The 26466-nt window shown below is 42.7% G+C and overlaps 1 protein-coding gene across 3 annotated transcripts in view; it reads left to right on the forward strand.

Moving 5' to 3' along the window:
* LOC128821386 (5'-AMP-activated protein kinase catalytic subunit alpha-1-like) overlaps positions 1-16573 on the forward strand; it is a 47672-nt gene extending 31099 nt beyond the window's left edge. For all 3 annotated transcript variants that reach the window (XM_054002376.1, XM_054002373.1, XM_054002375.1), the window contains 5 exons: positions 1930-2017; positions 2920-3144; positions 7274-7760; positions 8167-8293; positions 11057-16573. In XM_054002376.1, coding sequence (XP_053858351.1) covers positions 1930-2017; positions 2920-3144; positions 7274-7760; positions 8167-8293; positions 11057-11301 — 1172 coding nt within the window. In that variant the 3' untranslated portion in view covers positions 11302-16573. The remainder of the gene's footprint in view (positions 1-1929; positions 2018-2919; positions 3145-7273; positions 7761-8166; positions 8294-11056) is intronic.
* Positions 16574-26466: the final 9893 nt, after the last annotated feature.

The following is a 26466-nucleotide window of genomic DNA, read 5'->3' on the forward strand; positions in this document are numbered from 1 at the left end:
AGTTATTCTCATTATTGTCAGTTAGTTACAAAAATAAAAGCATTAGTTATTATTTCACAGCTACAGCTACTGTGAAAAATGCCAATCACTTGTTTTTTAAAATTTTAAAAGTTTATTAGTAATAAAATAGTTATAAAAAAAGTAATAAAATTAGAGTAATAAAAATTTGGACAATTAGGATTAGGACAATACAAGACAATAAAAAGCAAAGAATTACAGACATCTGGATGTTTTTGGGCACTAAGCTGCCAAAAACATGCCTTGTGAACAAAGGAATAACCCTTAAAAGCAATAGCCTGTTGCATATTCATATATCTCATACATGATGCATAAATTCCTTGCAAATTAAGAATTTGTCTGTTTTTAGTCAACTTCTTCCCCTTAATCCTGGTGGTTCCGTAAAGATGGAGAGAAGGTGGAAGAATGTTTGTCTTTTCTGATAACGAGGCAGTAACTCATTAGGTGTCCTGTTACTGTTATCTCTGTGCGAAGAGTTTCTTGATTATCTTATCCCTTTCTTGAGCTAGTAAAAAAAAATCTTACATTGCATAGTTTCTATTTTAACATTATGTTATAACCTAAAACTATATTTAACACACTACTTAAAAAGGATTAATACAGTATTACAAAATAACCCTCCATAACACATATAGTATTCAATTTAATATTTGCAAAGAGCCAATCATTTAATCTGCATTTTTCACAGCTACTTCTGTAAAAGTTAACATTTTGCGAAAGCCAAAACTATAATATATGTTTATAACACTGTTTATAAACTAAAATATCATCTATACATGATGTTCTGAGAATACAAGCTACACAGGGGCCAGGGCAATGGCCACAAAAAGCTGACAAATTATACTATATCAAAAGCAGTTAAAAGTGATCACAAACTGTACTATATCAAAATAATTTGCAAAAGCCAATACATAATAGTGAAAGCCAACAACTACATAGTTATTTATAACATGTCTTATTGGGAAATCTGACCATATAAGCATAGTAAGGTATTCAAAGTCTTGTAGGTGTACTAGAAAATATTTGCCCTTGTAAAACACTTGGAGGTCTCTGAAAGATGCTTGGTAATGCTGAGTATTCTAACTTAAAAGCATGGTGTTCAAGTATGTGGGTGCAAGTATGAAAACTAGCCTAGCTGTGTTCTTTCATATTCTTCCCCCCAAGTAAGGGCATAATTTCTGGCTGAGTTTGCTGGCCTGTACTGATTTTGATTATGCAGCCCACACTGAAGAAACTAGAAGATATTTTACACAGATATTCTAGAAGTGGTAGTTCTTTACTGATTATAGGATATGCCAGAGTGGTGAATGAGGATGGCTTAGTTCTAAAGTACACTTTAATCACTAACAGTGTTTAGTATCGCTTGATTTTTAAATTGCAGTGTTTCAGAAACCAGTTGAAGCAGTGTCGGTGTCTAAATTGTGGCAAGGCTGTGTGCACTCCTCAGTTCCCTTATTCTATATAACCTCTTAAAAAATTTTGGGCAATTATGTGGTAGCATCTTCCACTTTGCCATTTAGAAGAGAATATGTTTTTTAAGATACTTTTGTGTTAATGACCAAAATCCTATATTACTATGTTGCTCTCTCCTTTAGAGAAGCTTTGTTCTCTATCATGCTTGTGTAATCCAGAATGGATTAGTTTTTGTCTTGGAATTAATATGTTTTTGAACATTCCTGGGTTGTGTGCAATAATGGATTGATGTTACTCAAGTTTCTGGTAAGCTAAATGCAGGATCATGTATCATTCTCATATAAAAATTTCAATCACTCCAAACAATTTTGCCTCCTTACTGAGATAAATTAGTTAACTTTCTAGTTTGAATTACCAGTGATCTTTTCTAGGTGGTATATGCAGTATGAAATCACTCTGCTCTGTGAATCTTGAGTAGTTACTCTTATATACTTTCAGGTCTATCAAATATGATGTCAGATGGCGAATTTTTAAGAACAAGCTGTGGTTCCCCTAACTATGCTGCACCAGAAGTAATTTCAGGAAGGTAGTTTCTTTTCTACTGGATGCATGTATGAGCTTCTTTTCTCTTGGATGCATGTGTGCATGTACTTCAGTCATTTTGCTGCTTAATTCTAAAGGCTACAAAATAATGTAATTCACAAGCTTTATGCTAAGAAATTGTGGGCTGAACTCTTAATTGCCTTGATAATTTTTCGCAAATATTTAAGACTTTGACCTATCTTTGAATAGTTTTTGTAAGGTGGAGGTGATGTCTGATGTCCCAAATATAGTGTGTACGGTGTTCCTGAATTGGTTTAAAAATCTCATTTGCAGCTCACATCTTGGAAGTAGATGTACAGATAGAAATACAGGCAAAGTCTACTGTGAAGTTGAGTAGCAGTGAAATATCTGCTGTAGAATCTATATTCAGTCTGAATTTACTCAGTGATTGTCAAATATGCTGCTTTCAGCTCCCTACCCTAATATCTTTTGCTGATTGGGAGGCCAAATGTATGTTTTATTCATGCAGTAGCATAGAAGATATGGCAAGTTCTGCTATATGGACTTGTCTTAAGTTTCTTAGCCTCTAAGACTTGGAGGCTAGATGACTACATAGATTGCACTCAAACAGTGATAGCAATGTATAACATGGGCTTTCTTGGTAGTAGCTGCAAGTTTCTTTCAGTTTGCCATTATCTTAAATTGTATCTGTGGATTATTTTTATACAATAGAGAGGAAAGCTAAGTACTTTTCTAGTTTCTGTTGCATATGTAAAAAGGAAAGACACTACAGTTTGAGGCATAGTACTGAATGCTATAGTAAGTGCAGATTAGTTGTCCAAAGTTCATATACTCTTGATTAACATGATACAATTTAAGAATGTAGAAAAAATATCTATTTAAATGTATTAAGCACAAATTGCTAATATTTAACTTTTTTCCCAGATTATACGCAGGTCCAGAAGTAGATATTTGGAGCAGTGGAGTTATTCTCTATGCTTTGTTATGTGGAACACTTCCATTTGATGATGATCACGTGCCAACCCTTTTTAAGAAGATATGTGATGGTGTCTTTTATACCCCTCAATACCTGAATCCATCTGTATCTAGTCTTCTGAAACACATGCTGCAAGTAGATCCAATGAAGAGAGCAACAATCAGAAACATTAGGTAAAATGTTAACTGATATCTGATCAGAGGAGGCTGGAATGTTAATTTTAATGAAAATATGCAGAACAAAGAAATAATTTATATGGCTTGTCCCTGTTTTATAGTCTGAGATGAACAATTCAACTTCTGTTTTTTTGGCTTTAGCTCTGGCTCTGATCTCCTGTGGCCAATGAAGTATCTACTGGCAGTCAGAGTAAAACAAATATATATGTTGCATATAAAAAATCAGAGAAATTCTACATTTAAGAGTGCTAAAGCAAGCCTGTTTACCTGCAGAATGGTTTGCAAAAACTGTACGGTATTGACTTCTCTGGGCAAGAAAAATATTTGCTGATATGAACTGCTGTTTTGTATTGTAAATGTCTGAGGGGAAGTTATGACTTTTTAACCTGATAACTATTGCTTTTATTCATATATCTGCAGACTCAGCAAAATCATCTATTGAGGTTGAATATTCCGTGTGTAAGATGGCACTCACTATTTTAGCTTGAAAACCCTGACATGAACCTGTGTATGAGTGACAATTGCTACATAGAATACTGATAAGTTTAAGATTGCAGGTAGATATAGCCATCATGGACTCCAAATTTCAAGACAGAATTATGGAGAGGGTGACCACTGACAAGTGAACAGTAGGTAGAATTAAAAATAAGGTAGCTTCATGCAATAGCCTAGTTAGGTATTCCTGTTTTATTTGTAAGAAGCTCTAAGGAGAGAGCTCTGAAATACTACCTTACTGAAGATGCTTCCTCATTTAGGAATGGAGGTTGTCAAGTTAGCAATGTTCTTGTTCTTTCAGTAAAACAAAAAATGTGTTACATATATCCCTTACAACTTCATTAAAATAGAAAGTACTTTCATAGAATCATAGAATGTTAAAGGGTTGGAAGGGACCCTAAAGATCATCTAATTTCATCCCCCCTGCCATGGGCTGGGATACCTTCCACTAGACCAGGTTGCTTAATATCGGTGATGGAGAGATGGGGACGGACATCTGAGCTTGGATCAGAAGCCGATTTTTATTGAGAATACAAAGTGCTTATGTAGGGTTTACTTGTATGACACTTATATAGGGTTCTATTTTTGGTAACAATTTCCCATTGGTTACACATTCTTCATGACATCAGTTACCTGGTAATCATTATCTTATCACAAAGTTTCACAACATGTCTCTTGGTCACTTCTACCCCAGGGAGCAGTTATCTGTGTCTGTCTCTCCCATGGTTTCTGCTCAATCACACCTAAGATATCAGGCTCCTTTATCAGTTCCACTGTACTCTCTGTCTTACTCTCCATAGCTCAAAGCCTTATCCAACCTGGCCTTGAACACTTCCAGGGATGGGGCATCCACAACCTCCCTGGGCAACCTGTCCCAGTGCCTGACCACCCACACAATAAAGAATTTCTTCCTAATATCTAACCTAAGTTTCCCCTCTTTCAATTTGTACCCATTACTCCTTGTCCTATCACTACAGTTTTTAATGAAGAGTCCCTCTCTGGCTTCCCTGTAGGCTCCTTCAGATACTGAAAGGTGCTGTGAGTTCTCCAGGGTGAACAGCCCCAACTTTCTCAGCCTGTCTTCATAGAGAAGGTGCTCCAATCCTCTTATCAAGTTAGTCTCCCTCCTCTGGACTTGCTCCAACAAATCCATGTCCTTCTTATGTTGAGGACACCAGACCTGAATGCAGTACTCCAGGTAGGGTCTCACAAGAGCAGAACAGAGGGAGAGAATCACCTCCCTCACCCTGCTGGCCACTATCCTTTGGATGCAGCCCAGGATTCCATTGGCTTTCTGGGCTGTGAGCACTCACTGCCAGCTCATGGTGAGTTTTTCATTACTTATCACCCCCAAGACCTTCTCTGCAGAGCTGCTCTCAATCACTTCTCTGCCCAACCTGTAGGTGTGCCTGGGATTTCTTTGACCCAGGTGTAGGACTTTGCACTTTGTTTTGTTGAACTAGATGAAGTTTACGCAGGCCCACTTCTCAAGTGTGTCAAGGTCCCTCTAGATGGCATCCTTTCTCTCCATTGTGTCAACTGCACCACACAGCTCAGTGTTGTCACCAAATTTGCTGAGGGTGCCCTTGATCCCGCTGTCCATGTTGTTGTCAAAGATGTTGAACAGTATTGGCCCCAGTACCCACCCCTGAGGGACACCACTCATCACTGGTCTCCATGTGGACAATAAGCTGTTGACCCCAACTCTTTGTATGTGACCAGCCAGCCAGTTCTTTATCCACTGAGTGGTCCATCCATCAAATCCATGTCTCTCCAATTTGGAGACAAAGATGTCATGCGGGACAGTGTCAAATACTTTGCACAAGTCCAGGCAGATGATGTCAGTTGCTCTTCTCCATCTACCAATGCTGTAGCCCTGTCACAGAAGGTCATCAAATTTTTCAGGCATGATTTCCCTTTTATAAAGCCATGTTGGCTGTTAACAATCACCTCTGTTTTCCATGTGCCGTAGCATAATTTCCAGGAGAATCTGCTTCATGATCTTGCCAGGCACAGAGGTGAGACTGACTGGGCTGTAGTACCCTGGGTCTTCTGCTTTCCCCTTTTTAAAAATGGGAATTATATTTCCTTTTTTCCAGTCCTTGGGAAGTTCACCTGACTCTCACAATTTAAAAAAAAGTATGGGTAGTGGCTTAGCAACTTTCTCTGCCAGCTCCCTCAGGACCCATAAATGAATCTCATTGGGTCCCATGGACTTGTGCACATTCCGGTTCTTTACATGGTCTCGAACCTGATATTTTTCTACAGTGGGCTTAGGGTCTTCATTCTCCCAGTCCCTTTCTTAACTTGAGGAGTGTGGCTGGAGCACTTGCTGTTGAAGACTGAGGCATAGAAGTCATTGAGAAGACTTGGAGAAATCAAAGCACTGAGAACTAAACATTGTAAAACTTAAGCTAAGTTCCTATCCATTCATCTAAGTCATGTTAAATAAGTCCAAAAGAGAAGTGATATGAAAAAAGATGTTGAAAAATGTTGACTACAGAGCATGGATGGATTTTTGAATCCTAAACAATTTTGTCCTGTTAGCTATGAGACATCATCTCAGTTTAAAGGATAAACTTTTGAGTTTAATTGACTCCCTTAATTTTTATAGTGGTATGTGCATGCAAAGAAAGAGGCCCACTGTAACAAATAATAACAAAATATTCAGTTATTCAGCTAGAGCTGTGCTTTATAATCATATAGGAAAAACTTTTTCTACTTCTAAGTTAATTGCTTTCATATGATGAAAGTACATTTTGCTCAATTCAGTTGTGCTGAGGCATGTTCTCAGGCTCATACTGACTAGAGCTTGATCAATATAACTGCTCTTAAATCTGTAGCAATTCTTTATGCTATAGAATAGGATATTTATAAAATTAGCATCATGCTGTATCCTTCGACTAGTTAAACAGCTTACTCTAGGCACACAAAATTATTTATTTCCATATGATTGGGCAACCTAAGTATTTGGTTCCTTCTATATATTTCCTTTTCACTCTTAGCCTATGGATACACTAGTAAAGAGGTACAGATCAACTCTTCTGTAGCCTTCCCTCAACTCTTTAAGGCTTGAAGAGACAGCAAGGGGGTTTTCTGAATGGAAAACTCATAGGCAGCTTGTTGGGGGTGGGGAGCATGTGACTTCAGTGTTCAAACATTTACTAAAAAAAAACTATTCAGTATCAAGATTTCTTTAATTTGTTAAGTATTCTTATGTATATACTTGGGGAGGGACAGCTTTGATTGGGTAGCATACATATTTCAGTTGAAAATATCTCAAAACTAAAATTGTTTTTCTTTTTACTGCCACTAACTACAAACCCAATGCCAAAACCACAACTATTTCTATAAAAAGCTGGTTGACTTATACAAAGATATTATTCATGATCAGGTAGTTGAAACCCTTAGAGGAAAGGCATTTTTCAGTCTCCTGCAAAATGTCTAGCAAAATCTTGTGAAGGAGATGATTACTTTTCACTATGTACTGTTGTGTTGCACAGAAGGGGACTTGTACTGACAACTGTTGATCTTTTTTGTATAGACTAAGAATAATTTTATTTTAAAAATAATTTAATAATAAAAAGATTTGCTTTGCATATATATACTCAGATTTTATTTTTAAATCTAGAGAACATGAATGGTTTAAGCAGGACCTTCCCAAATACCTGTTTCCTGAAGACCCGTCATATAGTTCTACCATGATTGATGATGAAGCCTTAAAAGAAGTGTGTGAGAAGTTTGAATGCACTGAAGAAGAAGTGCTAAGTTGTCTGTACAGCCAAAATCATCAGGACCCTTTAGTGGTTGCGTATCACCTCATTATAGATAATAGAAGAATAATGAATGAGACCAAAGACTTCTACTTGGCTACAAGCCCACCGGATTCTTTTCTTGATGATCACAATCTATCTCGACCTCATCCTGAAAGAGTGCCATTCTTAGTAGCTGAAGCACCACGTCCCCGTCATACTCTTGATGAGCTGAATCCACAGAAGTCAAAACACCAAGGTGTAAGAAGAGCGAAGTGGCACTTGGGAATACGGAGTCAGAGTAGACCAAATGATATCATGTCTGAAGTTTGTCGAGCAATTAAACAACTGGATTATGAATGGAAGGTAAAGAATAAAGGGTCCTTACAGCAGACAACAGTAAATTTTTGTTTGAGCTGTGTAATTACATAGCCTTGAAGTATGAAATTGTGTTCTCCTGTGCTGTGGAAAATAGTCTTGTGTGCCTGTACTGACTACTTGTGTTTGCTGTGCAGGAAGGGTTTGGGGAGGAAGGCTATTTATGCTGGCAGGAATAATCTTGCTAATGTGTTTAATCTTTCTACTGGGGCTCTGGGAATATGCTGAGTAGGGTGTTTTGTTTGAGGTTTTTTGGTGTGTTTTTGTTGGTAATAAAAACTCTGACAAGCAAACCTGAAATCACTTAATAACATCAGTGACTTGAAATAAGAAAAACAATGTGCAGTGCTTCTAAAACAGTTCTAGTTACTAAGTCAAATCTCTTGTGTACTAGGTTGTAAATCCATACTATCTGCGTGTTCGAAGCAAGAATCCAGTGACAAGTGCATATTCCAAAATGAGTCTACAGTTGTATCAGGTGGATAGCAGGACGTACTTACTGGACTTCCGTAGCATTGATGGTATGTAAAGACTTAAGTCAATGGACTTGTAAGGGGAATAATTTTAAATGCAAACATGTCTTAACTTACTTGTTTATAAGTGATGTAAGTGTTGCCCTTTATTAGTTTAAGCCAAGCTAGATCTGCATTAATGTTTCTTTATTCCTTCCTTGTCTAGTGTTCCTATGATCAGATGGTTAGCTGTTTCATTCCTTAAATAATCACTTTTTAGCTATATCAACTCTCAAACTGCTCCATTTTGTGTCTGCACCAGCACTAATATTGCTGGTGCAAAAGGGGAAGGATTGTTGGAGGTGAGTTTTGAATCAACCTAAACTGGTTTTGTGGCCTCACCCCCAAATTTAAACTTTAATTTAGATCTGAAGTAAGCATGGGAACATATTTTCCTAGTGAAGATAAAGCTTGGCATTTAGGCATGCAAATTTGACTTTAGCTGTACATTGCTGTACTGCATCTGGCTGAGATGGAGTTAACTTTCTTCATTGTAGCTGGTATGGTGCTGTGTTTTTGATCTGTGACTAAAACAGTGTTCTGGCTATTGCTGAACAGTACTTGCATAGTATCTAGTCTTTCTGTTTTCTCACTGTGGTGCACCCAATGAGTAGGCTGGGGGTGAATAAGAAGTTTTATGGGGACATAACCTGAAATGCTGACCTGGCTTGATCAAAGTGATGTCATGCTATATGATGTCATGCTTAGCAAAAAATCTGAGTGGATGGGAGTTTGGGGAAGGTAACCATTGTTCGGAGACTGGCTGCGTGTTAGCATGCTTATAGGAGGTGGCACGTGGTTGCCTTTGCATCACTTTTCTTTCTTTCTTCCTTCATCTAAGTAAGCTGTTTATCTCAATCTATGAGTTTTCTTGCTTTTGTCTTTCCAATTCTCTTCCTCCGTTGCACTAAGGGTAGTGTGGAGTGAATGAAGGGCTGGCTGGGGATTTAGCTGTCAGCAAAGTCCAACCCAACAATGCTAGGAGTAGACAAAATTTAAGATGGGCATATGCTTGCAGTAAGTGAAGTCTTGAAAGTAGTTGGGCAGATCTGTAGGAAAAACTTTTATAGAGCGACAATATCACAGCATACAACTCTGTTGTGGTTTAAGCCCAGCTGGGAACTAAGCCTCACACAGCTGCTCCTTCACTTTCCCCTGGTAGAATGGGGGAGACAATCAAAAGGGTAAAACTGAGAAAACTCATGGGTTTAGATAGAGACAGTTTAATACAGAAAGCAAAAGCCACATGTGCAAGCAAAGCAAAACAAGAAATTTGGTCACTCCTTTCCATGGGCAGGCAGGTGTTCAGCCATTTCCATCATGCATAACAGTTATTTGGGATGACAAATGCCATCACTCCAAACATCCCCCACTTCCTTCTTCCCTCAGCTTTATATGCTGAGCATGATGTCATATGGTCTGGAATATTCCTTTGGTCAGTTGGGGTCAGCTATCCCAGCTGTGTTCCCTCCCAAATTCTTGTGCATCCCCAGCCTACTTACTGGCGGGGCGGTATGAGAAGCAGAAAAGTCCTTGATGCTGTGCAAGCTCTGCTCAGCAATAACAAAAACATCCCTGTATTTTCACACTGTTTTAGCACAAATCCAAACCATAGCCCCGTGCTAGCTACTAGGAAGAAAATTAACTATTCCAGTGAAAACCAGCACAAACTGCAAGTCATACCTTCCTGAAAATGGAGGAGCAAATATAGACTGGCCATAATGCTTGTTTAAAAGCATAGTAGTCTAAAGCAAATTATTTATAGCCAATAGTGTACATGATATGCCTAGGAAAACGTGTCATGGAAAAAGAATTTACTGGAATATGGCTGGACTACAGTACAGGATGGCTAAGGCTGAGTCTCATGACAGTTTAACCTGATCTGACTTGGCAATGCAATTCTTGCCTTGTCCCTTCTAACCATACAAGTGCTTGCTGAGGCTGGGGCAGCTGCAGTCCTGGCCTCAGCTCTTGAGGAAATACAAGCCTAGGGCATGGATTTGGCATCTCTCTTCCAGCAGTGAAGCTGATCTGACTTGCCCTCCACCACAGCTAGCCATTCTCTATCCCTCTTGCAAACTGTAGTTTAAAGTAGCTTTGATGTGAAGACCCAATCTCTTCTGTGTTCACTAACTTCTCTTAGAAATAACTTTGTCTGGTAACAGGTGCAAGTCAAAACTAATGTTGAGTATTTAAAGTAAGAATAGAGATACTTCAGCAGAAAATTACCTTCAGTATGAGGTAGAAATGCTTCCATCTTAGAAGTAAACTTAAACTGTTGCAGCCCAAATGCATATTAAAGAGAAAAACTTCCAAAAACAAAGGATGTAGATATATCAATGGATTATAAGGAAATACAAAGTATGAATAACCAAATAGAAAGAAAGCAAATAAAATACTATCAAAAAGCATCTACACAATGTTCAAAATGTTATTTGATTTAACCTTATGATGCTGTCATGTTTCTGTTTTAAGTTTAAGCTAAATCTATTTAGCTATTAGCTGCTGAAACTACATGAAAAATTCAGTGAGTGCTGGTCTAAACTAGATCCGATAGTCCTGGAGCACAGTTCAAAGCACAAGAATAATTTGCATAAGGACATTTAATTCTGTTGCTATATGTATAAGCTTTTATTTTGTATCAACTACATACAGTTGTAAAAGCTATTTATGTATTAATCAACATTTAAAAAAATCAAGATTGGAAGTGTGAAAAAGGGAAGTTTGCTGTTCCTATGATTAATTTTCCTCTTCTCTCCAATTATCCCCCAGATGAAATTACTGAAGCAAAATCTGGGACTGCAACTCCACAGAGATCAGGTTCTGTGAGCAACTGTAGATCCTGTCAAAAAGATTCAGATGGTGATGCACAGGGAAAATCTGCAGATATATCCCTTACACCATCAGTAGCCTCTTTGATTGATTCTTCTAAGGCTGAATTAACTCCAAGACCAGGGAGTCATACAATAGAATTCTTTGAGATGTGTGCAAATCTTATTAAAATACTTGCACAATAAGTTTGAAAGTGGGCTTATTTCTTTTACAGCAATAACCTTGCCTAAATCATAGTCAGATGCTTCCAGTTATAATTAAGTTAAATGAACTAAGGTGCTGAAAAAACTAGCCACAGAATGCAATTTTCAGGGGGATTGGAATGATTATATGCCATTATGTATATTATTTTGAAGCTGGAGTGAATTCTGATTGTCCGCTGTCCAATAGCATTATACAGGTATAAGAAGTCACGTGCCCTTGGCAGTGTTCATAACACTTTACACTGATTGCACATTAGAATTCAAATATTTAAGTTATGCTGGCCTTCTCGCTTTTTTTCACTGATAATACATACATCTAATGCACTGTAAGTAAATGTAGTTCAATGACTTAAATATGACTTGATCAGCATCTATAGTTGTGCCTTAGTTGATCAGAATTGTCAACATCTAACAGTAATATATTAAAACTGCTGTTTCTTCCCTCTTCTTTGACAGTAAATGATAAAGAATAGTTTGATGCATTATAATATACTACTTTTAATAACAGATAAATATGATTAAATGCATGCAAATCCAACCAGGTGAAAATATGTGTAGGGGCTTTGTAATGCACTAAGGGTGAAATTCTGTGGGCTGTAAGTAGAACAATTCAGGCCACAGCAGTGGTGAGAGGCTTAATGCTGAGAAGACTTGGCACCCTGTGTGCTGAAACAAAATGTGGTTCTGTGAAGAACTGTCAGCAGGTTCCTGATCTGTGCAGATTTAGTAGCTCATATCTTAGTGTGGTAGAAGCACAGCAGTTCCCCATTGCTACTGCAGGCTGAGAATCCTGTTCCTTATAAACACATGCATGTAGTTAAAAGCACAGCTCTATGGCCTCTTGCATGCTATTCCAGAATCTAAAATTTTCACATTTAAAAATATGTTCATACTTTGATACAGCTGTTTATATCATATGCTACCTTGCCATATATTTTATAGAATTCACATTGCAGTTGAAAATACATATATAGGTTTAGGTTTTTCAAAGCAGCTTTTATAGTGAACTCTGCCATTTAAATTGTGGCATTAGTAGTCCAACTTTTCAGTTGAACATTTAAAACTGATCATGACAGCTTATCATATAATCGTAGAATGGTTTGGGTTGGGAGAGACCTTAAAGATTACCTGCTTCTAACTCTCTGCCATGGGCAGGGACACCTTCCACTAGACCAGGTTACTTGTAAACCCATCCAACCTGGCCTTGAACACTTCCAGGGACGGGGTGTCCACAGCCTCTCTGGGCAACCTGTGCTGGGGCCTCACCACACTCATAGTAAAGAACTTCTTCCTAATATCTAACCTAAACTTGCTCTTCTTTAGCTTAAGGCCATTCCCCCTTCTCCTGTCACTGCATGCCCTTGTGAAAAGTCCCTCTCCATGTACCTTGTAGGCCCCCTTTAGGTACTGTAAGGCTGCAATAAGGTCACCCCAGACCCTTCTCCAGGCTGAACAGCCCTAAGTCTCTCAGCCTGTCTTCATAGGGAGGTGTTCCTGCCCTCCGATCCTCCTTGTGGCCTCCTCTGGAGTTGTTCTAAAAGGTCAATATCTTTTCTTGTGTTGGGGGCCCCAGAGCTGGATGCAGGACTCCAGGTGGGATCTCACAAGAAGAGAATAGAGGGGCAGAATCACCTCCCTCAACCAGCTGGGTATACAGTGATAGGATAAGGAGTGTTGGAACCCAGGGCACAGGGAATATTTCTATGCCTGTCCTGGGAAGTTCTGATCCCCAGGAGAGCACTGCTTTTAACCTTTCTCCATGGAGAAAGCTTCCAAGACCTTGGGAAGAATTGGAATCTACGAGTGTGTGAAATAGATAGCAGTACAGTTTATCACAGGGTGAAAAAGAGTTTTGGGATTTTCGTATGGAGGTAGATAGGAGACAAGATGGAGGATTTTGGGCGTTGTCAGATCTCCTTCTTGTTCTTCATCTACTCAATTTTCTGCAGTGTTGGGAGCACAGGGTGACTGGTTAGAAAGAACCACAATGCAGATGTTGGGTAGACAGAAAAATAATTAGTTATTGGTAGAAAGGTAGAAATAAAGTATGTTCTAAGAGTTAATTGGACAAAATAGCTTTAAAAGACCTTGAATCTGTGTGTCTTGTGGCTTTTGGTGCCTTCTCCTTGTACGCTAAGTCTGAGATGTAGATGGTGTGCAGAACTTCTGATAAGAGAAAAATAAACAACAACCTGAAGACTGAAAAAACCAAGAGTCCCATCCGTCTCTCGTTCCTGACACAGAACTTTTTAGGGGTCTCCTGTCATGGGTTGACACTGAAGCAATGTTAGTGCCCTTATGAAAATACACTTTCTTAAATAATTGTTGTGAGATGTTATCAGGAACAGAGTAGAGCAGGCTTAAGCTTAATAACAAAGGAAAAAAAAACTTTATTAAACTACTACTACTACTATAAAAGACACACACCCTAAATCCAGGATGAAGACCCTCTAAAACACTCTTCCTCCCCCCACTTAATTTTTAAAACAACTACTGTGAAACATTACTTGGGATTCTTGATCAAGTTGCTACTCTTCAGATAATCAATACTCAGTGTATTAAGGGAGAGAGGAGTCTCTCTTGTACTATAGACTCTCAGGAAACACAGTTGCCACTTCCTGTGTTTCCATGTTATACATGGTAACCGCTCAGAGAAAATCTGCCAGTGTGACACTCTCCTTTCTATGTCACAGTGCTTTTACTACTATGTATGGACAGACTGCCTATAGGGTTCTTTTAAGGATGCTTTGCTACAGACTTAAAGAGACAACAGTTCAGCTTCTCATCCTGGGACTACAGTCCCCCCCAGTTTTCTTCCTCCCCTGGGGTTGAGGGTCTAAGAACAGAGATCATCTTCTTGAAGACAGAGGGCATCACTACACTTTCTTCAGCTTTTTTTTTTGTTCTCTCCATTCCTGTGTTGGCAGTTGCTGAAGCAGGTCTCTTTGGTTCACGATTGTATCTTCTTAAAAATGCAGTCTCTATTGTAGGAGAATTTGGTTCAGTCTATGGCTAACAAGAAAAGTCTAGTTAAAAGCTACTCCATCATCTCTTCCTACTTAAAAATTTCTTCTTTTAACATCTTAGGTCCTGGACTGTCTCTTATCTACTTTAAATCGAGGAGGAGTAATATTTTACAAAGCCTTCATTTCTTAGGATAGGGTTAAAAGTTCAGACTTCCTGGACGGCTGAAATCTCTGTTCAGAACTAACTCTAACTCCCACGCTGGGCATCTTCCCCCCCCTTCTCTTTATCTTCTGCTGGCAAATTTTTAGGTGCTGTCAAGCTCTCTGTCTCTTTCCCTCGGGGGGGGGGGCGAGGGGGGGCGGAACAAAGGTATTTCTGTCTCTCTCTACCTTTCCGTCCACAAGAACTAGCTCAGTTCTAGTCCTTTAGCCCCCTCGGCCTACCTTGACTAGGCCGCATGGCTTCCCCTCCCCCACCCAGCCTGTGGCTGGGTAGGGGAGAGTTTGTACTTTCTGACAACTAAAACTAAAGAGACAGTTCCCCTGAGAGTTCTTACTTTTAACCCCCTGTGTTCTCAGAAGCGTGTCTATACCTTCAGTGGTCAGTCTAAATGCTAATATCTAAACCTGACCACTGATTAGTTTAACTACCAACTTCTTAAAAAAATTCACTTCTATGTCAAACCACGACAGATGGTCCCATCAGGGCGACCCACAAGGGAGGTTTTGACAAGGAGGAATGGCCTTAAGCTGAAGGAGAGAAGGTTTCGATTATATATTAGGAAGAAATTCTTTATTATAAGGGTGGTGAAGCACTGGCACAGGTTGCCCACAGGTTGTGGATTCTCCATCCCTGGAAGTGTTCAAGGCCAGATTGGATGGGGCTTGGAGCAATCTGGTCTAGTGGAAGGTGTCCCTGCCCATGGCAAGGGGGTTGGAAGTAGATTATCTTTAAGGTCCCTTCTGACCCTAGCCATTCTGTGATTCTTTATCAAGCTTCTCATCCACAACCATCCTCAGTCCTCCCAGGGCTAATTCTTGATTCATTTTACACCCAGCTTTTAATTGTGCTTGGGATTCAAAAAGTTTTTAACAGTAGATTTCTATTACCAATGTCATACATCCTACCACAGTTATGGTTTTTGCAATGTTTTCAGAACAAAATTGAACCTTAAATGTTAAAATCTTAGCTAATACTTGCACAAAAACATTTACTCTCTTGTAAACTGGATATAATTATCCACAGTTCCATTTTAATCTAGCACTAATAGATGTAAACATTGCACAATAAACTATGTCATAAAACATTTGCATTCAACAATGAGCATTCTCTTCAAAGTCAACTTCATTACCTACTTTCTTTCAAAGATTGCTCTTCTGATTAGAGACTGGAAACAAAGCATTATTTTGATCAGTAAAGTCTTGACCCTGAAAATGAATGTGAGTTATTGTCATTGTCTAGCTGAAAAATGCTAGCTACACCTATAAGAATAGTCTAATCCAGGCCAACTGGTTCCAGTTATGAATATGCACAGCACAGAATTTGAACAAACTTAAAGCTGCTTAAGCCCTGGAGCTGCCGTAACTGTGTTCTGAACTGGGAAATGGTGTAGTCTGCTTAATATGTAGGTTCATGTTACAGCTCCAGTTCTTTATCCTCAAGTGTCACACACTGTCCCCATAATGCATGGTTGTATTACTGTATCTCAAAGTGGAAGATTTCTCTTAATGCTTTGGGTTTAAATTCCTGAGATTGAGATGTCAACATGAGACCAGTTGCCCATCCTACTTAAGTGGGGGTTTGTGTTATGTGGGGTCTTTTTAAGCCTTGTAAGAAATTATTCTGATGTACTAAATAAATCAGTGTACTCATTTTTGTTACCCTTTTATTTTGAAGTTGGTAAATGTTGTACAATATAACAAATGAAGAGGGTTTTTTGTTTTTTTTAATTGCAGTAATTTCTCATCTGGAATTGGTTTGGAATCACTGAAAGGGTCTCTTTGTGTATGTTAAGCTAAATATTTGCAAATGGTATCTGGTCCTGTTTTGCAAATTTTTAATGCTGACCACAAGTGCAAGGTGTCAAGGTACAAATATATTTTAATTTTTATATACTTTTTGGCACTCATGCATTAAGGCAACCTTAGTTATTTAGTCTCAGTATCTGATAGCGGAAGAGAGTTTCTGGCAGAAGTGTACAGTATGTATAGCTTTATTTAAAGTAAATTTTATTGGTATGATAAATCGGTTTTGATAGACAAAAGTTTCCTGATGGAACAGAGTTGAGGTGGGGTTTGGGGTCTTTTTGTTTGTTGTGGGGGCTAGCTTATACAGTGGGAGGGAGGGGAAATAATGCACTGGAGAGTCCAGAAGAAGTGAGGCCCACTGGTTGAGATACCCGTGCAGGGAGGGTAATACCTGAGAAAGAGACAGCAAATAATTTCTCACTATTCTCTCCCCTTCTAAGTGCATTTGGTCAGTTTGATTTCCTGGCAGGATATGGTTTTCCATATAATACTTTGAAGGGACTTTCTCTCTCTCTAACCCATAGAGTTATCTTGATTCTCATCAATAAAACAGATAAAACCTCCACCCATTTAGGACGTGTTTCCTGACATAATTTTGTGATTTGCCTCTTGAGAGTCTGTAGGAATAAGGCCTACAGCCATGAGATATACCATAAAATATGTGTTGAAGGAATTAATGTGAGCGTGATAGCCTACTGATGGGGCTGATAGTTTGTCGGGCAGATGCTGGATGACCCTTATCCCTGCAATTGGCCAGGTGAAAGAGGAAGTGATACTAAGGCATCACAGTTCTGTTCCACCCTTGCACAAGATCCAGAGCCTTTGTAACATCTCTCTTTGTTACTCTTGATATCCCTAATTTACATATAAAGTGGCTTCCCTTCCCCATTTATGATGGCAGTAACAGGATATTTGACTGCAGTGTCATCTCCACTTCTCCCAAGAATGAGAATATGACCACCTTGCAGACAGGTTGATGGGCTTTCTCTCCTCTCCTCCTCAAAGCAGGGACACCTCTTTGGTAAGATTTGTGCATCTGACTATATTGGAGTATACCTGGAAACACTTGATTATAGTGCTATACACTTATATTTTGTAGATCTAGTGAATTTATCACCATTAATCTAAGAAGAATCTATAATCTGTTGCTTCAATAAACCACACTACTTGTGAATCTATGATTGTAGAAGTTCTTATTGAACACAACCAAATTTGTAGTGTTAAACTGGTATACTGCACTACTGGTGAATCTGTGAGCGAGAATGAGACCAGACTTACAGTGTAACCCACACTATTTGTGTGTTTAGGATCTTATTGAATGTGACCAGACTTATAGTGCTGAATTGGTTCTAATCAGAAATTAAACCCAGCTGCACCCATCCCCTCTGACCTATGAGGACCAGCTGGAAAACAACGGGGTATATTTTCTGCAAAATTTCTATCCCCTTAGTTCAAAAGAGTCTTATTAATTCTATTTTTCCACTTGACTGCAGTCTCCAGGGAGTGGGCAAATCCCATTTCATTCCCTGAAAATTTTATACATGCTGAACTACCTCTGAAATAAAATGGGGACCATTATCTAAGGACAGATCTTCGGGGATCCCAAACCTAGGAATTATTTCCTTTAGCAGAATTGCAGCAACCTCTCTAGCTTGACTGTTACGACATGGGAAAGCCTCTTGGCCATTCTGAGAAGGTACCCCACTAAAATGAGTGGATATTGTTGCTGTTACTGTTCATTTTCTTTTCTCATTTCTGTTTCCAGTAAATTTTTCTTAGCTCAGCCCATGATCTTCACCTTTTGTGCCTCTAATTCTCAACTCCATCCCACCACAGCTTCATGCCATTGCCTTGTGTCCTATCACTGGTAACCAGAGACGAGATCAGTGCCTGCCTCTCCATTTCCCCTTGCGAGGAGGCTGTAGGCTGCAATAAGGTCTCCCCTCAGTCTCCTCTTCTCCAGGTTGAACAAGCCAAGTGACCTCAGACACTTCTTGTATGGCTTCCCCTCTAGGAACATCACCTGCCCCAACTGGCTGGCGATGCTGTGCCTGATGCACATTAGAACACAGTTGGCCCTCCTGGATGCCAGGGAAAACTGCTGACTTAAACTTGTCATCAACTCAGACCCCCAGGTCCCCTTCTGCGGTGCTGTTCTTCAGCCTCTCATTCCTCAGTCTGTGCATATATCCAGAGTTGCTCTGTCACTGGTACAAAATCTGGCACTTGTCTTTGTTGAACTTCATATGGCTGGTGATTGCCCAGTCCTCTAATTTGTCTAGGTCTCTCTGCAGGGGCTCTGTATTGGTTTTGCATGGCCTGTTTTTTTGTAGCAGGGGGGCCACAAAGATGGCTCCTGTGAAAAGCTGCTGGAAGCTTCCACCATGTCCAGTAGAGCCAATCTTTGATGGCTTTGAAGATGGACATGCTGCTGGCCAAAACTGGGCCAATGAGAGAAATTGGTAATGCCTCTGTGATGACATATTTAGGAAGAAAATCAAAACTAAGTCACAAGGTTTTGCTTCCAGTCAGAGAAGAGGAGGAGGTGAGAATATGTGAGGGAAAACAACACGGTGACACCAAGGTCAGTGGAGAAGGAGGGAGAGGAGGTGCTTCAGGCACTGGAGCTGAAATTCCTCTGCAGGCCATGGTGAAGACCATGGTGAAGCAGGCTGTCTCCCTGCAGCCCATGGGTCCACAGGGGATGCAGAGATCCACCTGCAGCCTGTGGGGCAGGTGCCCATGCTGGAGCAGGTGGATGCCTCAAGGAGGCTGTGGTCCAGTGGGAGACCTGGTGGAGAGAGGACCCCTGCTTCCAGGCTGGAGCAGCCTGTCCTTGGAGGACTGCACCTTGTGAAATGAGAGACCCACATTGCAGCAGTTTTGGGAAGACTGTCTGCTTGTGGGAGGGACTCATGTTACAGCAGGTGCGGTATGGCTGCTTGTCATGATTTGATGCTGGCGCAATGCCAGCATCCCCATGAAAATGCACCTTCCCCAAATAAATGCTGTGAGATGCGATCAGGAACAGAGCAGAGCAGGCCAAAGCTTAGAAATAAAGGAGAAAGAACTTTATTAAGCTACTACTACTATAAAAGACACACACACTAAATCCAGAATGAAAACCCTCCAAAACACTCATCCTCCCCCCACCCAAATTCCAACAAACCGCAGTGAGACACAACTTGGACCCTCAATCAAGTCATCACCCTTCAGATAATCAATACTCAGTCCCTCAAGGGAGAGAGGAGTCTCTCTTGCACCATAGACCCCCCCAGGAAACACAATTGCCACCCTTCTGTGTTTCCATGTCACACATGGCAACTGTCCGGAGAAAACCGGCCAGTGTGACACTCTCCATTGTCACAGTGCTCTCACCACCGTGCATGGACAGACTGCTCATAGGGCTCCTTTAAGGATGCTTTGCCAAGGACCAAAAGAAACAACAGTTCAGTTTCTCATTTTGGGACCACAGTCCCCCCCATTTTTCCTCCCTTGGGGCCGAGGGTCTCGAGAACAGAGATCTTCTTCTTCCTGAAGACAGAGGGCATCACCACACCCTCCTCAGCTTTTCTCTGTTCACTCCATTCCTGTGCTGGTAGTCGCTGAAGCAGGTCTCTTGGCTCACCATTGCATCCCCCTAAAAATGCAGTCGCTGTTGCAGGAGAAATTGGTTCAGTCTATGGATAACAAGAAAAGTCCAGCCAAAAGCCACTCCATCATCTCTTCCCATCTAGAATTTCTTCTTCTAACATCTCAGGTCCCAGACTGTCTCTCTTGTACTTCAAATCGAGGAGGAGTAATATTTAACAAAGCTTTCAATTCCCAGGAAAGGGTTAAAAGTCTCGGACTCCCTCGATGGCTGAAATCTCTGCCCAGAACTCCAACTCCCACGGCTGGGCACCTTCCCCTCCCTTCTCCTTCTCCTCTGCCAGCAAATTCCAGGTGCCGTCAGGCTGTCTGTCTCTTTCCCTCTCGGGGGGGGGAGGAACAAAGGCATCTCAGTTTCTCTCCACCCTTCCGTCGGCAGGAGCTGGCCTGGTTCCAGTCCCTTCACACCCTGGCCTACCTCTCCCAGACCCCATGGCTTCCCCTCCCCCACCCAGCCTGTGGCTGGGCAGGGGAGGTCTGTACTGCACTCTGACTGGAACCAAAAAGACAGTTCCCCTGGGAGTTCTTGCTTTTAACCCCCTGTGTTCTCAGAGGTGTGTCCATTCCTTCAGTGATCACTCCAGGTGCCAATATCCAAACCTGACCACTGATTGGTTTGACCCCAACTTCCTGAGAAAATTCACTTCTGTGTCAAACCACGACACTGCTGTTCGTGAGAGTGGACCCACGTCAGAGAAGTTCATGGAGAACTGTCTCCCGTGAGAGGGACCCCACAGTCTCACAGGGGAAGGACTCCTCCACAGCTGCAGAAGAAAATCTAGGTGATGAACTGACTAATAAAACCCCTATGCCCTGTCTCCCTGCACTGTCAGTGGGAAGGAGGGAGGGGCTGGGGGGGAGAAGTGGTTTTAAGGGGTTATTTTACTTCTCATTATCCTCCTCTGATTCTGTTAGTAATAAATTTACTTTGCAACTTAACTGGAGCCTGTTTTGCCCTTGAATTGTTTTCTCCCGGTCCTTATCTCACTCATGAAGCCTTCATTAATTTTTTTTCCCTCTTCTCTGCTCAGCTGTAGCAGGGGAGGGTGAACGAGCAACTCTCATAGGCGACTGGCATTGGGCCAGTGTCAAACCACAACAGCCCTCTCTGCCTTCAAGGTAGTCAAGAGCTCTTCATAACTTATTATCATCTGCAAACTTAGTATCTCTTCAAGTCCTGCATCCAAGTCATCTATGAAGATGTTGAAGAACACTGGAGCCCTGTGGAACTCCACTAGTGATCAGCCAGCCTTATGCAACCCCATTCACTTATAACACTTTGTGCCCAACCCATGAGCCAGTTGCTCACCCACTGCATGACATATTTATCCAGCTGAATGCTGGACATTTTATCCGGAAGGATACTGTGAGAGACAGTATGAAAAGCTTTACTGAAATCCAAAAAGATTCTATCAACTGGCTTACCTTGATCAACTAGGTGGATTACCATGTCATAAAAGGAAATCAGGTTTGGCAAGCAGGACTTTCTCCCACATGAAACCATGCTGGCTGTGACCAGTGACTGCATTGTCTTTCAGGTGTTTTTCAGTACTGGGTTTGCATGGCCTGGGTTTTGGTAGCAGGGTGGGTGACAGAGGTGGCTTCTGTGAGAAACTACTAGAAGCTTCCTCCATGTCCAGCAGAGCCAATGCCAGCTGGCTCCAGGATGAATGGGCAGCTGGCCAAGGCTGGGCCAATTAGAAATGGTGGTAACACCTCTGTGATAACATATTTAAGAAGAAACCAAAATAAAAAGTTGTTGCACAGTTTTAATTCCAGCCAGAGAAGAGTGAGAACATGTGAAACAAACGGCTATGGAGACACCAAGGTCAGTGAAGAACATGGGAGAGGAGGTGCTCTGGGCACCGGAGCTGAGATTCCTCTGCAGCCTGTGGTGAAGACCATGGTGAAGCAGGCTGTCCCCTTGCAGCCCATGGAGGTCCATGGGGAAGCAGAGATCCACCCGCAGCCCGTAGAGGAGCTCCACGCTGGAGCGGGTGGATGCCTGGGAGGATGCTGTGATCCTGTAGGAGACGCGTGGAGAGAGGGGCCCTGCTCCCATGCTGAAACAGCCTGTCCTTGAAGAACTGCACCCCGTGGAAGAGTGACCCATGTCACAGCAGTCTGAGGGGAACTGTTGCCCGTGGGATGGACTCATGTTGGAGAAGTTCATTGAGAACTGTCTCCTGTGAGAGAGACCCCACAGTGCAGCAGGGAAACTACTCCTCTCCCTGAGCAGTGGGAGAGGCTACAGATGATAACCTGACCATAACCCCCATTCCCTGTCTCCTTGGGCTGTTGGGGTAGGAGGTAGAGCTGGAAGGAGGGTGGGCGGGGGGGGAGGAGGAGGTGTTTTTAAAGGCTTATTTTGCTTCTCATTATCCTGCTCTGATTTTGTTAGTAATAAATTCATATCTCTAATTTGAGCCTGTTTTGCCCATGATGGTATTTGATGAGTGATTTCTCCCGGTCCTTAACTCATGAACCTTTGTTATATTTTCTCTCCTCTGTTCAGCTGCAGAGGGGAATGAATGAGCGGCTTTTGTGAGTGCCTGGCATCTGGCCCAGGTAAACCCACAACACTCCCAGAATAATCTTTTCCATATTTTTAGCAGGCACTGAAGTGAGCTTCTAATTAACTGGGACCTCTCCAGATTCTCAAGATGTTAATACTTACCCCCGCAGCCCTCTGGAGTTACAAGGCTAGCCCAGATCTGAGAGAGCTTTGGGGGGAAATATTACAGGGTTAAGGCAAAAGATTCCAAAAGAGGCTGTAACCCTCGACGTGGTCCAAGACGTTTATTCCATAGGAGGAAGAGGGAAAGAGCGAAAGAGAGGGAAAAGAGAGGGAAAGAGAGCGAACAATGGAAGAGCATGGCCTTTTCTACCCTTCTGTTCAGGAAAGGACAATCGTCTCCCAGCCAATCGGGTCCAGAAAGGAAGGAAGGGTTAAACTAACATGGTTACAGCTACAGGGGTCTCGGGGGGGGGGACGGGACAACCATTCCCCAGAGCGATGCAACACTAAGACATTCAAAATTCATTGAAAGGGGTCTCGTGATTACATCAGCCAAATCTTTGAGTATTCTCAGGTCAATCGCATCAGTCCTCATAGACTTATAGGGATGCAGCTGGAGCAGCAGATCATGCATGAGTTCAGACTCAATTTGGATTTTATTATTCTCATAGCCATGGTCATTCAGTTCAGGGTACAGGGAGCCCCAGAACCAGCGGCAGAGCGTTACTTTTCTCAGACCCGGTCGGCTCCCGAGCGCCCGGCTTGGGCACCGCGGCTTCCTGTTGGGGCCGGGGCTTGCTGCTACTTCCGGGGCGCTTCTGCTGCCGCGCTCCGGAGGTGGGCTGACCGCGCTTTGCCGTCGGCGCGAGGGAGGAAACAGAGAGGCAGGAATTTGTCCAAATCCGTCCGCATGGCGGCTGGATGCTTTATTGGCCGCGAGAGCCGTGATGTAGAAGCCACAGCCTGCTCCCAACCTCGCTTGGACGAATATGGCACTGGGACCGGGGAGGGAGCGGGATGATATAGGAGTGGGACAGGGAGGACGGGGAGTCCTCCCGCCCAATGAATACAGACGCCGTGGCGGTGACGTGTACTACAGCGACCAATGGGAACACAGCAGGGGCGGACACAGGGCTTCGGGGTGAGTGGGACCGCGGGGATGGGGTGACGGGCACGGAATCCTCAGGAGTTGGCAGGGAGTGATTACAAGCGTGACGGGGGAAACTCCAATGGCAGGCAGCCTGGAGCTAGCCACTGTGGGGGGGGGGGAAACATGGGGGATGCATGAGGGTACACAGAACCGGCAAACTAACAAAGATCAGAACCCCTAATCTGAACCCAAACCCAGGATGCAACAACTCCCCGCTTTAAAAAATATAAAAAAGACAGTTGCTTTGGGTTGGATTCTCGTGCGGTGGCCTCTTCTCCCAGCTTCTTCTGCTGCTGTGACTGCGGTGACTGCCTTGCAGATGGAGAGGGCCTGGAGATGATGCTGGAGCTGGTTTTTCCCTGGTTGTTTGGGGACAGGGGAACTGGGGTAACAACTTTATTACAAACATGTGGACTGGGGACATGACTGAACTGAGGTAGTTGTATGGAGAATGCTATTTAGGGAGATGCCGAGTCCCTTTCCTCTCTGTGGTGCCTGTGAAAGGATGCAACCCCTTGGTTGGTGGGATCATTGGTTGCATCCACTGGCACTGTATCGCCCCGACTCACTGATTGTCCTGGAATGTAAGGTTTAACATGCCTCCTGGGGATCCACTTGATTCCTGAGGGCGTGGATACACAGGCAGATCCCCGTCCCCAGGTCAAAAGTGGGAATGGACCCTGGATTTCTTTAGAGTCCGGATCCCTCACTAGTACTGGAGGCCTCTCCTCTGGCTGGAGTTCCTGATGCTGTTTGAAATGTCTCAGGGCTGGCGGTTCCGGTCTGTCAAAAGAGCAGTTTAGGAAATTGATGGTAAATAATGCCTTGGAGAGCCTCTCATGCGGTGACAGCACCTGCACATCTCCCCGCTGTTTTCGGAGGATCTGCTTCAGCGTCTGGTGTGTTCTTTCTATCATGGCCTGGCTGGTGGGGGAGTGAGGAATCCCAGTTTTATGTTGAACCCCCCATTCCTGCAGGAAGTTGCTGAACACCCTGGAAGTATATGCTGAACCACTGTCAGTTTTAATTGTGGCTGGGACCCCCAAGGTGGCAAAGGCATGTATGAGGTATTTTCTGACGTCTGAGGCCCTTTCCCCTATATGGTCTGAGGCAAAAACCACTCCCGAGAAGGTGTCCACGGTTACATGGACATTCCTGAGTTACCCAAATTCGGGGACTTTGGTGACATCCGTCTGCCATACCTCACAACTGCAGAGACCTCTGGGATTCACACCTGCTCCCAGTGTTGGTAAGGCTGCCTCCTGACAGTTGGGGCATGAGGCCGCAATTTCCCTGGCTTGGTCACGCCGCAGATGGAACTGGCATACCAGACCTAAGGCATTTTGATGGAACTGCTGACGGCTGAGCCTGGCCTGCTCAACTATATTCAGCTGGCCTCCCAGCTGTACTGGGGCTGCCAAGGCGTCTGCTCTGCGGTTCCCTTCAGCAATAAAGCCTGGGAGATCCATGTGCGATCTCACATGTACCACATAAAAAGGATGCTCACGGTTAGAAACCAGGTGCACTAATTTTGTGAGCAACCCGAAGATGACCTGATTCGGGACCTCTTTGATGACTGCATGTTCAGCTCTAGACACTGCTCCTGCTACATACACTGCATTCGTTACCAGATTGAAAGGTTGATCGAATTTCTCAACAGCCCTCACGACAGCATCCAACTCAGCTACCTGTGGGGAACCTTCCACTATCTTGACATCAGATTCCCACAACTGAGTCTCTGGGTCCTTCCAAGTCACCACTGACTTGTGGGACTTCCCTGACCCATCTGTGAACACTGTCAGTGCTCTGAGTGGCTTTTTACTTTGCAATTCTTTTGGCAACAATTTGAACTCTGTGTTAAACAGATGATGGCCAGGATGTCCGATCTGAATTTGGCCTGAGAAGCTGTCTAGAGCAAACTGCAAATTTTCATTCTGTCTTAAAAGGTGTTCAAAGGTCTCCTTGGTAATTTTCCCCGTGGATGTTTTGATGGGGAGGTGGATATATGCGAAGTCACATCCTGCTAGTACTTGCAGACGAGCCCTGGCCTGTATTATGAGCTGCGCCATCAGCTCTTGTGGCCTGGTGATGCTCTTGGACTGTTTGTGGCCAAGGAACACCCACTCTATTATCAAGAGGGGGTCCCATTGGCCCTTGTCCCACTGGAATATCATATCATATAAATAGGGTAACTCACCTAGGATGATGAATTGGAATGGCAGCCCTGGTTGACAGCGATGGGCTTGCCTGCTCGCGATGGTGGTTTGGACCTTCTCGAGTGCGGCTCTGGCCTCCCGGGTCAGGACTCTCGGGGAACTTAAACCTTCATCCCCCTCCCTTTCTGCTAACAAGTCAAAAAGAGGGGATAGTTCCCTCATGGTGAGTCCCAGCCATGGCCTGATCCAATTTAACGATCCGCACAAGTGCTGAAGGTCATTCAGCGTCTTGGGGTTGTTACTTATTTGAATTTGTTGAGGCCTAATTGTTCGGTTGTTAATTTCTAGGCCCAGGTACTTCCAGGGTGGTAGCAACTGTACCTTCTCCTTTTGTGACTCAAATCCAGCCACCGACAAGGCCCTAACAGTGTCTTCCAGAGCTGCTTGTAGGACCTCACTGTCAGGGGCACAAATCAGCACATCATCCATGTAGTGATAGAAAATGCAGGATGTCCACTTGGCACGCATGGGGGACAGAACCCTGGCGACATACCACTGGCATATAGTGGGGGAACATTTAAGCCCCTGAGGTAGTACCGTCCAGTGGTAGCGATTCATAGGGGCTTCTCTGTTGATGGAGGGTACAGAGAACGCAAAACAGGGAGCATCATCCGGATG

Source organism: Vidua macroura, chromosome W (assembly GCF_024509145.1).
Source record: "Vidua macroura isolate BioBank_ID:100142 chromosome W, ASM2450914v1, whole genome shotgun sequence".
Classification (NCBI taxonomy): Eukaryota; Metazoa; Chordata; class Aves; order Passeriformes; family Viduidae; genus Vidua; species Vidua macroura.